At 35.8% G+C, this 11,619-nt stretch overlaps 2 protein-coding genes across 2 annotated transcripts; one reads left to right on the top strand and one right to left on the bottom strand.

The window, feature by feature from the left end:
* The first annotated feature begins 5,396 nt into the window (after nucleotides 1–5,396).
* Nucleotides 5,397–9,458, top strand: LOC113358218 (monocopper oxidase-like protein SKU5). Its single transcript, XM_026601756.1, has 9 exons — nucleotides 5,397–5,900; nucleotides 6,080–6,189; nucleotides 6,271–6,541; nucleotides 6,642–6,780; nucleotides 7,540–7,894; nucleotides 7,978–8,343; nucleotides 8,439–8,517; nucleotides 8,633–8,832; nucleotides 8,977–9,458. The coding sequence occupies exons 1-9, from the start codon at nucleotides 5,742–5,744 to the stop codon at nucleotides 9,086–9,088; spliced, it is 1,791 nt and encodes a 596-aa protein (XP_026457541.1). The 5' UTR covers nucleotides 5,397–5,741; the 3' UTR covers nucleotides 9,089–9,458.
* Nucleotides 9,459–9,619: 161 nt separating this feature from the next.
* Nucleotides 9,620–11,412, bottom strand: LOC113358219. The gene is made up of 5 exons (XM_026601757.1): nucleotides 11,253–11,412; nucleotides 10,898–11,139; nucleotides 10,637–10,717; nucleotides 10,063–10,407; nucleotides 9,620–9,924 (listed from the first exon to the last, which is right to left on the bottom strand). Exons 1-5 carry the CDS (start codon nucleotides 11,374–11,376, stop codon nucleotides 9,823–9,825), a joined length of 894 nt encoding a protein of 297 aa, XP_026457542.1. The 5' UTR covers nucleotides 11,377–11,412; the 3' UTR covers nucleotides 9,620–9,822.
* Nucleotides 11,413–11,619: the final 207 nt, after the last annotated feature.

The following is an 11,619-nucleotide window of genomic DNA, read 5'->3' as shown; positions in this document are numbered from 1 at the left end:
TTCCGTTTGAAAAGTTACTATATGGAAACTGTGTTTCCGTGCACTATTTAATGGATATTCAGTGCCCGTTTTTGGTTTTCACTCTTTTACACAAATACTTCTATTTTCACTATTTTTATTTACTAACAACTCTTTTTTCCTATTATATCTCATTTTTTTCTCTCGATTATCTTTTCACCCATAACAAATACTTATCAAAACCCAACGGATTTTTTTGTTGTTGGGAAAACGGAAACTAAAAACTGAGTTTCCTTGTGGTTAAGCTAGCGATGCCCCCCACCCATAGTGAGGCCAAGCACAATTGTGTGGATTTCGCTTCGTTATAGCTTAATTGTAGCGAAATCCAACTTCTATGGTCCTTTGCTTCGCTTTAATGTGACGAATTCCCTTCTATTCGCTTCGCTACTCTTAAGAGTTGACCAGATCTGATGCTGGCTTAAGCTAAGGAATGGGATACGAAAACTTTTACAAAGTTACTTTACAGAAACTGAGTTTCCATGCCAATACTGAGTATCCATTTTGGGTTTTCATTCTGTTATACTAATATTTCTCTTTTTCACTCTTTTTATTTACTAAAACTCTTTACTTTTCCTATTATATTGTTTCATCTTAATTATATTTCTATAAGAAGTACTTATTTAAATCCAAAGGAAAAATTTTTGGAAAAAAAACAGAAACTGAGTTTTCGTTTCCTATTGTATCTCATTTTTCTTCTCTCGATTATCTTTTAACCACTAACAAATACTTATCTAGATCCAACGAAAAAAATTTGGAAAAAACATGGAAGCTAGAAACTGGGTTTCTGCGAGGCCAAGCAGAATGGTGTTGGATTTCGTTTCGTTATAGCTTAATTGTAGCAAAATCCAACTACTATGGTCCTTTGCTTCACTTTAATGTGACGAATTCACTTCTCTTTGCTTCGCTACTCTTAAAAGTTGATCAGATCTGATGCTTTCTTAAGCTAAGGGATGGGACACGAAACTTTTGAAAAGTTACTTTACAAAAACTGAGTTTCCGTGCAATACTGAGTATCCGTTTTTGGTTTTCATTCTTTTACACTAATACTTCTCTTTTTCACTCTTTTTATTTACTAAAACTCTTTGTTTTTGCTATTATATCTCATTTTCTTTCCACTTAATTATCTTTTAATCTATAACAAGTACTTATCTAAATCCAATGGGAAAAAATTGGAAAAAAAAACACAACAGAAACCGAGTTACCGTTTTGCACTATTTGCACGGAAATTCAGTTTCTGCGTGGTTTAGCTAAGCGTTCCCCTACTACCACCACCACTTATAGTGAGGTACACCTTCATACACATTTCACTGCTTCAATTATGCTATAGTTAACGGTAATGCACAACCATTGTACTTGGCCTGAGGTGCACTTTCATACACATTTCACTTAGCTTCAATTAAGCTATTAGTGTAAAACGATTAAGAAGAAGGGGATACGGAGATTCCAAAGTTGAGAAGAGAAACTGAGTTGTGAAAAAGAAGATTAAAGTGATGATAAAACCAAACTCTGCCCGTATATATAGCCTTAAGATATCTAAATTAAGAATTTAACTAGGAATATATTACCTAAACTAATAATAGACCTAGGAAAAGAATAACGTAAAAAAAAAAAAATGAAAAGAAAGGGTAGCTTCTATGGTCCGCCTTCAAGCTGCCAGGGATGCACTGCATCAACTATAGCCAAGGAAACGCACGACCATGGTGCTTGGTCTAAGAGTTACCCTTAGTTTAAATTTTTGCTCAACAATTCTAAATTACTGTATCCATAATATAATCCATCGATATGTTTGAACCCATATACGGATAAAAAAATTTCTATCATTCAAATATAACATTAACAAATAGGTGAAATCCTTAGAGAAAAATAATTTTGTGTCCGAATTAAAGAATTTAGGCCTATTCCTACGCATATGGCAAACATCAAGTTTTGCCATATATGCACCCACTATGGATATGCCAAACTGCCAAACTCATATGCCTATATGTCAGGAATAACATATAGGCATACACGATAGAGTTTCCAGGGAGCGATAGAATTTGCTGAGCGATAGAGATTTTATCGCTGGCGATATTCTCTTTATCTCCAACGAATTCTCTTTATCTCCGAGTAATTTTATATATATATATATATATATATATATATATACAAAACTAGTCAGAAAAATCCAAGGTGACCAAACTTGTGGTACAAAAACCCCACTCAAATGTTGGGATCCATTAAAACTCCATCGTAAACAAAATTGATACAAAAACCCCAAATTTTTAAAAATTGATACAAAAACCCCAAATTTAAATGTTGGTTTCATCAAATATTATTTTGGTTTCATCGTAAAATTTGACGAAACCAAAATAAAATTTGATGAAACCAACATTCAAATTTGGGGTTTTTGTGTTAATTTTGTTTTGATGGGTTTTTTGTGTTACTTTTGTTTTGATGGGTTTTTTTGGAAGGATGGTGACACCTCTGGAGTTATAACTCGCGGACCGTATATATATATATATATATAAATTCTCCTTCTCTCCTACTTTTTATTCTAAAATAGCTAAATTAAGAATTTAACTAGGAATAGAATACCTAAACTAATAATAGACCTAGGAAAAGAATTACGTAAAAAAAAAGAAAAAAGGAAACATGAAAAGAAAGGGTAGCTTCTATGGTACGCCTTCAAGCTGCGAGGGATGTACAACATCAGCTATAGCTAAGGAAACGCACAACCATGGTGCTTGGTCTAAGAGTTACCCTTAGTTTAAATTTTTGCTCAACAATTCTAAATTACTGTATCCATGATATAATCCACCGATATGTTTGAACCCATATACGGATAAAAAAATTTCTATCATTCAAATATAACATTAATAAATAGCTTTAATTCATAGAGAAAAATAATTTAGTGTCGGAATTAAAGAATTTAGGCCTATTCCTATGCCTATGGCAAACATCAAGTTTTGCGATATATGCACCCACTATGGATATGAGAAACTCATATGCCTATATGTCAGGAATAACATATAGGCATACACGGTAGAGTTTCCAGAGATTCTATCGCTTTACTGGGCGATAGAGATTTTATCGCTATATTCTCTATCTTCAGCGATATTCTCTTTATCTCCGAGTAATTTTATATGTATACTAGGTCACAACCCATGCCGTAAGGGCACGGGTAAGGATATGTGTTTCAAATGTATCCATCGATTCATACATGTCGTAATTGTCTCAGAAGAATCGAACCGATCGATTCAGGTCTAAATGTTTTGAGGTGTTGGTTAATAAACATGTCCTTATCCTCGAATCTTTTAATATTGTGTATGTAAGTCATACAACCCTTTGGGACAAACATAGTTAATCGTTAGAGAAAATCCTATGGGAAGTAGAACATTACTTCGTTCACTACTTCAAAAAAATATCATCAAAGGTAATTAACCAAACTTGTAACAAAACTAAAAACACCTAAAATTACTTTAAAATCAATTAGATTAATCTTGCAAAATTTGTTAACATTAGAATTTAATTTTTCTCTTTGATATAAACTGTTGGGTTCCCAATTTACATAGATTTGTGTTTATTCGTTTTCCTAAAATTTATAATAATATTTAATTCTTGATCCATTTCTTTTCTTGTCTCTTTACCTATTATCATGAACTATTTCTCAAGCATGCATAATTACAAGAAATTGGGGAGAAATGACAAAAACAGAAATCATGACAAAAAAGGGAAATAAAGAGAGATGTGAGAAACTGAATTACAATTAATTCACGCGTAGCCTTGCATAATCCCAAGATGTATGGGAGACAGAAACAGAAACCATGACAAAAAAAAGGGAATAAAGAGAGATGTGAGAAACTGAACCGATTACAATTAATTCGCGCGTAGCCTTGTGTTTGGTCAATTTTTTTTTATAGGTTTCATCTTTCTTCCTGCCCTCCTACCCGGCAAATATTAAAATCATGACATCTTCTTTTCTGGAAAAATCTGGCTTTTAAAAATTGTTTTATTTTTAAAAAATAATAAAAAAAGTAATTTGAAAACTAAAATCAAAGTAAAACAAAACGAAGAAAAATTAATCAAGGATGACTAAATAATTTACCTATATTAGGACACCTTTTCTCACCCTACTACCACTACTTCTTCCACCACCACATTATCGTCACACTCCACCAGTCTCACCAATACCCACCACCATTATCCCCACCACTTCCCACCATCACAACCACCGTTAGTGCTTACTGATATTGTTATTATCAAATAAATTTATTATGTATCAACAAAAATATATTCATTTGATTAATTAAAGAAACATTTATTATGAAATATCAATTGAACATTTATTATTAAAATTTAATTAAACATGATCATTTATAGCGGTAGATTTATATTCTGCAAGTATAAATTTCATCGTTCTTTATCTAGCCTAATTTGTCCAAACTTTGTTTTGTATTCTGGAAATGTAATCAATTTTATATATTTTAATAATAAAAACCGTGATTTATTCGATCGGGTACTATAAATATCTGGGATCCCATTTGGGTGATACGTCGGTCATGATCATATTGTCTTATATGATTTAGTATCCTCCTCAAAATATTAGTGTTTTGTCCTTACGAGTTGTGTTAAAAATAGGCAACTACATCTCTCATAATAAAATGTTGCCCATTTTGTAAAGACACAAAACTATTATTGTCCACTACTATTCACTAACTTCCACCACCACTATTTTTGCCACCACCAGTACCACCTCCACCACTCACAAATACCCGCCACTGTTTCCACCACCCACTGCTTCTATCACTACCACCATTAAAAATTATTAATATAATTTTTAACCGGGGTCACTACAGTACAGTGGTAAAGTCATTGGGTGATGATACCAGTTACCTGAGTTCGAAACTCGCCAGCACCAAATTCTTTACCGGTCAATTTGTTTTATATTCTAGATAAATTCTCCTTCTCTCCTACTTTTTATTCTAATATACTTTTATATTTAAAGGGTCCCACTGAATATATTATAATACTAAAACTTTTATAAATACCCCACACAAACACAAATATATTTTTTATTCATGAAGGTCCCGCTCAATAAAATTAAATCTATGTTTTTAATCAAGTTTGACATATCTACCATAGTGGAAAAACTCATTTGATATGCCACACGGCATGCCAAACTCATTTTTTTTGAAATGGTGCATGGGAATAGGCCTCACGGTTGTTCTTTTTGACAATTTTTTTTTTCCTGAAAAAATAAATTCTGGTTCAGCCGCTGACGGTGGCCGACCCACACTAGAGTCACTTCATGTCTCATGATGTGCGGAGGAACTAGGAAGCACTTCTAGTAGTTGCTGACTCAATGCTGAATAGTGAGTGAGTGGCGAGTCATGAAAATGCTAAAAACACTAATCAAAAAATTCAAAAATGAAATCAAGTTAATTTAGTTCAAAATCAAACTTAATATCCAGAAACAAAAATGTTCAGCAGTGAGAGTCAGAGACACTGACTGTACTAGTGCTCAGTACTATTGTTTTCTGCAATTCCAGCTCAATAAAAGAGAAACCGATTTCCACTTTCCTCTTTCTTTGTTTCTTTCTTTTGATAATCTATCTATAAATCTATCTCTACCAAAAAATCTACTTTCATTCAGCAATTATTCAAAGGAAGACGCAGCACCTAGGCTACCAGTACTGAGAAAACTCAGATAGAGAGTGAGTAAGTGAGTGTGAGAGAGAGATCCAATGTCTCGTTGCAGGAATCGATCATTCGGGGGTGTCCTGTTGTTCCTTTTCTTCTTCTTCTTCTTCTTGTGGGATGTTGGTTTCTCTGCAGACCCTTTTGTATTCTATGAGTTCACTGTGTCTTACATCACTGCTTCTCCACTCGGAATTAAACAACAGGTACTAAGGTTTTCAGATTTGTCTTTTCACATGCCATTTAGTATCTTCTTGTTTAACGAGTTACTTAAAACAACAGGTTTTCAGTTGTTTTTGTTTCTCATTTCCTTTTTATCTGTGGGTGTGTTAAGTAAAGTAGGAATTTTTAGAGTCTATACTGATTCCATTAGATGGATTATCAGGTGATTGGAATTAATGGGCAATTTCCTGGACCACTTCTCCATGCTACCACAAACTGGAATGTTGTGGTCAATGTCAAGAATCACTTGGATGAACCACTCCTTCTCACCTGGTATGTATGTGTAATGTTGTATCAAAAACACCATGCCCACATTTGCATCCCCTTTCATTTGCATTATTTTTGGTGTTGTAGGGATGGAATACAGCAAAGGAGAAACTCTTGGCAAGATGGAGTTTCAGGGACAAACTGTCCTATTCCTGCTGGTTGGAACTGGACTTATTCTTTTCAAGTTAAGGATCAGATTGGAAGCTTCTTCTATTTCCCTTCCCTATATTTCCAAAAAGCTTCAGGTGGTTATGGAGGAATCATTATAAACAACAGAGAAGTGATTCCAGTTCCATTTGCGTCACCGGATGGAGATTTAACTATCTTTATCAGCGATTGGTATATCAAAAGTCATAAGGTGTGTGTCTGCGTGTGTGTTATTCTTTCCCTTATGTGTGTGTCCGGGTGAGTCGTAACTTCGATAATTTCCTTGTGGCTTACTGAATGTGACAAAACAGCAACTTAGGGAAGACCTTGAAAACGGGATCAGCCTTGGATCCCCAGATGGTATCCTCTTTAATGGATTAGGTCCGTTTCGCTACAATGATTCACTTGTTCCTGCAGGAATCCCCTTTGAGACGATACATGTTGATCCAGGTAAGCTGAGTAACCAGTTACAGGTATATTACGGTCTCAAACCAACAAACACTGGATCGTTCCTATGCGTTTTGCTTAATAGTTTAAACATCAATGTCTTAGTATTCTTAGGTAAGTTCTCTCACAATAGATTGAATCAGATAACACTTCTCATTAGCTGACCTGCACAAGCCCAAATACTGAACCAACTTTTGTTTTATCGTGCTAGATCCTTCTTCCTTACTTCCTAGCTCATGTATATACGGTTTATGTGCAACCACAAATGATGATACTATAAGTTGCTTAGACAATCAACAATTCACCCTAAAAATCCCCTGTATATATTCTGTAAACTTCTCCATTAGATGCAATTAGTTGCACCTCTTGCAGCCTCTTGGTAAGTGTTACTCTAAAGATCTTCTCTAGCTTTACTGAGACAGATGTTCTAAGCATTAGCATTTAGAATCAACAAGTGAGTTCTTTTCGTGTAGGTCAACTGAGAGAGATTGTATTGATATGAAAGATGGGAAGGCTATGAGGGGAACCTTATGTGCTTTTGGCCTTATCATGGAGCATGAAAGCATGATTTCTGGAATGAACAAGATTTGTTTCTTTGAATTCAGATGGTCAATCCTGATAATTTCAAACTTACATTGAAGTAAAAAATTTCACCATAAGTAGTTATATTAAAGTCACTCCAACTGTTAAAATGATCAATTATAAATTTAGCATCCGACTGGTATAGCTCGGTAGTCTAAGGTTGCTGCTTATGTGAAACAGGTAAAACATATCGGATTCGTATACACAATGTTGGCATCTCAACAAGCTTAAATTTTAGAATTCAAAACCATAATCTACTCCTTGTAGAAACAGAAGGTTCATATACAGTTCAACAGAATTATTCAAACATGGATATCCATGTGGGTCAGTCTTACTCTTTCCTGGTAGCTATGGATCAAAATGCTAGTACTGATTATTACATGGTAGCGAGTTCCCGTTTTGCCAATACAACTGCCACGGGTGTTGCTATCTTGCACTATTCCAATTCCCAGGGCCCCGTCTCGGGTCCTCTTCCGGACCCACCTAATGATCAGTTTGACAGTCACTTCTCGATGAATCAAGCGAGATCTATCAGGTGGGTATTTGTTCTCTTGCATTAGATGGTATATTACTGTATTCCTATCTCTTAATCTCATGAAAAGGTATCTTGATTTCCAGAACGAATGTCTCTGCTGGTGCTGCTCGTCCTAATCCACAAGGATCTTTCAAGTATGGAGATATTACTGTCACAGATGTATACGTATTGCTGAACAGACCCCCAGAGCTTATAAATGGGATCTGGCGTACTACCTTGAACGGCATTTCATATGTTGCACCTCCAACTCCCCTAAAGCTTGCCCAGCAGTTTGATGTACCCGGAGTTTTCAAGCTTGATTTCCCAAATAGATTCATGAACAGACCTCCTAAACTTGATACCTCCGTAATAAATGGTACTTACAGAGGTTTCATGGAAATAATTTTCCAAAATAATGACACAACTGTGCAGACTTACCACATGGATGGATACGCTTTCTTTGTTGTCGGGTAATCACTATTATTTAAACTGCATGGATGTTATCCTGAGATATACTACCCCTGAATAAAAAACTGACCTCTGAGTATTTCCATTTGAAATATAGTATGGACTACGGAATCTGGTCAGATAACAGCAGAGGCACGTATAACAAGTGGGATGGAGTTGCTCGTTGTTCTACACAGGTACTCCCTTGCATACCTCGTTTTGGGTTTACTAATCCTTGATTCTGTTGTGATTCTTAACATTTGTTTCATCAACACATCAAACTAATATTAAATGTTCGTAACGTTTGTGTAGGTGTTTCCTGGTGCTTGGACAGCAATTTTGGTTTCTCTTGACAATGTTGGCATGTGGAATCTACGTACTGGAAACCTCGACTCATGGTATCTTGGGCAGGAACTGTATGTGAGTGTGGTGAATCCAGAGGTCACCACCAAAACAGAGCTTCCTTTGCCCGACAATACCATCTATTGTGGTCTACTCTCATATTTACAAAAGTAAGGCTTCCTTCAATCTTATACTCATGTCCCTGTTGTTCAACGTGCATAACATAATCAGTAGTACAACTTTTTTTTTTTTTGATAACCTCTCATGCTATATTCTATTATAATTCTTTTTTTTTCACTGATGTTTAATTGCAGGGGCCAGCAACAGAGAGTCAGTTTTTCAGCAGCAGGGTCATTTCTTCCTAAAAGTGGAAGAAATTTTTTGTTCGGACTTGTAGTAATGTCGTCAAGTGTTTTATTTGGATAGGTTTGACTAGAAATATGATGAGAAATAGAAATTGTTGTATTTGTCATTCTGCCTATTGCATGCGTATCCCAACATTGTATAGCAGAAGTAGTTCAACTAAAGATCTTTGGAACCATGGTGGGATGGGTTGGTTCAGTTAGAGAAGATCAGAAGAGAGCAACTCAAATTGCGGAAGCGAAATTAAAGGCGCCAAAAGCCAGAACAATATGATATGGTCATTAAAACAAAATAGACCTCGCATTCTGATCTAACAAAATATTAATCTGCCAACAGTTCATTGTTCTGGAACACTGACAAATGTATGGAATTATCCGATTGACTTTATAGTAACCTTGTGCAAGGGACCATCTAATTTTTTGGATTTCAGTGCTACTTGAATTTCCCGAGTTTGTGCAAACACTTTCTCCTAATTCCAGGTTTTTGCAGTTAAATGGATGTTCAAATGTGTTTGTACTGAACTGCCGTTCGGTTTATTTACGACGAGGGGCAATACAGTAGAGGCGATACTAGAACTTGACCACACAACAGGAATAAAAAGTAAAAGCATATCTGCACAAACTGTGATGAGAAAACCAACAATGAGGAGAATGAATGTTTTGTAGCTGGGCGAGGCCGAGACTGAGAGAAGAAAAATAGGATAACACAAAAATGTGCTGCATATACTTTAGTAATATGTTTCAATAATTACAATTTGTCACAGGTGAAGGGATTGGTGGTGAGGATGCATTGTACCTTCACAGGGTTGTCTTCAAGAACTGTACAACCAAATAGACTACTGCTAGAAACAGCCCAATCTGGTATACATCTCTTTGGAAACCGTCGTCTTGTTGAAAGAACTGAAACAATCAGAGAAAGATATCATTAATGCCAGCTGCAGAGTGTTTATTTGTGAAGAAAATTAGTTTGCACCGAAGAACATAGAATCTCTCATGCAATGTAATATAATGGACCATAAAAACACTTGAAGAAGTTACCTTTGCTGGATCACCAGAAGGATCTGGATATATCTCCACATTTTCTTTCTCCGGTGAAAATCTCTTGGCACTATTCTTAAGATTTTCAGTGGTATCTTTTGCAGCCTCAACTGTAGCATATAGCCGGCGTGAACTCCAAAAGAAAGCCTTAGCAATGGCGGATGAATCAGACAAATCCCAAAGCTCTTCGTGCTCTATCACTTGGCCACTTATCTGGTTTAGAGTAAACCGAGATGTCACCTTTACCATAACATCTCCTCCTATACTCAAAGATTTAGACTTCCCTCTGAGTGTCCATCTGATATTCAACACGCTAGTAGACAGCATCACCATTTCTTGCACTGTCTGTTAGCAGAAGCATAAAAAAAGTATTATGATGATTCCTACAACTAAAAGCTAGATCCCATTATCTTGTTATCTTGTCAGTCAATTAGACGAAGAAGCAGATTACACGGCTTCTTTGTTTGGTCGTTTTCCCATGCAACTTAATCTAACTACGAGGAGTACATTTTAAAGTTTAAGGAACGACACTCATTTCACTGACACCAAGGAATACAAAAGAAATCCTTCTTACCACCGAGGGTTTCTCTAACGCGTCGGTCACCCACAGCGGTCTCTTATATTTCTCACGGCCCGTAAACGATCTAACTGGATCCTGCAAATTCACAATATGTAGAAAACTTTATAGAGCATTTTTTTTTCTAGTCTAGTTATAAAATATTACTCTTTAAATTCATTCCGCAAAACATAGCAGCATAGAGCTGTTTCATATTTTCGTCGAGTGCCAGAGTTTTGAGATTAAAAAAAAAGTTCAGAATCCGTTGCAGTAAGATACCTTGTATTTGACAGAAACTGAAAAGGTTCCTAGTGCACGATTGCGTTGTCGCATCTCAAGAATATCACGAGCTAATTGTCTAGCAGTAGATTCCACAGACGGACTACTAATACATTCAAACTCATTGCAAAGCTCACCAAAATCCATGCCATCAACAATTTTGTGAACTTCCTCTTCTTCTGATGAACTTTCCATGTTAATAGTACTAGTTATATTTTTTGAATCATCATTTGATGGTGAAACTGAAAAATCAAACAAAAATTATATCAGTAAAGGGTTTCGATATGTCATTTCTTTCACATCAATTTGCCTAACCATTCTTAGTAACTGCAAGGAATGAAGATAGGGGAAGAACCCTGTAATGAGAAATCAAATCGGCGATGGCGTTGAGTGCGGGAAGTGAGATGAATTTGTTGGTGTCGTAGGAAAGTATCGTGAACAGGTGCAGATGGAAACAACTTCATTGTCAGGGTCGTCATGGTTTTCCCTCTCCTCCATTACGGCAAACGCCATGGATGAAAACAATCTACTTTTATGAAAAATTGTGTTCACTAATTTTGTATTTTGGATAAGGCGGCGTTTCATCGTGATATGTTTGTATCCAACGAACCATGTTTTATTCAGTAGACCCATTGGTTAGCTCAGATATTGCCTTGCCTTGCCTTTGTGCGGTTCATTTCAGGATGGAATTAAGAACTGATTTTTTTTATAGCACCCCACAT

This window comes from Papaver somniferum, chromosome 3 (genome assembly GCF_003573695.1).
Source record: "Papaver somniferum cultivar HN1 chromosome 3, ASM357369v1, whole genome shotgun sequence".
Lineage (NCBI taxonomy): Eukaryota > Viridiplantae > Streptophyta > Magnoliopsida > Ranunculales > Papaveraceae > Papaver > Papaver somniferum.
This window is presented reverse-complemented; position numbering and strand designations above follow the sequence as displayed.

What these genes read in the sequence shown, in the direction of transcription:
- LOC113358218 (XM_026601756.1), top strand. Translation starts at nt 5,742, where the DNA reads ATGTCTCGTTGCAGGAATCGATCATTCGGGGGTGTCCTGTTGTTCCTT. An exon ending in GACGATACATGTTGATCCAG is followed by an intron (nt 6,781 to 7,539) that starts GTAAGCTGAGTA and finishes TATGTGAAACAG; the next exon opens with GTAAAACATATCGGATTCGT. An exon ending in TTGCTCGTTGTTCTACACAG is followed by an intron (nt 8,518 to 8,632) that starts GTACTCCCTTGC and finishes ACGTTTGTGTAG; the next exon opens with GTGTTTCCTGGTGCTTGGAC.
- LOC113358219 (XM_026601757.1), bottom strand. Translation starts at nt 11,376, where the DNA reads ATGACGACCCTGACAATGAAGTTGTTTCCATCTGCACCTGTTCACGAT. An exon ending in ATTTGATTTCTCATTACAGG is followed by an intron (nt 11,140 to 11,252) that starts GTTCTTCCCCTA and finishes TTGATTTTTCAG; the next exon opens with TTTCACCATCAAATGATGAT. An exon ending in CAGTTTCTGTCAAATACAAG is followed by an intron (nt 10,718 to 10,897) that starts GTATCTTACTGC and finishes GTGAATTTGCAG; the next exon opens with GATCCAGTTAGATCGTTTAC.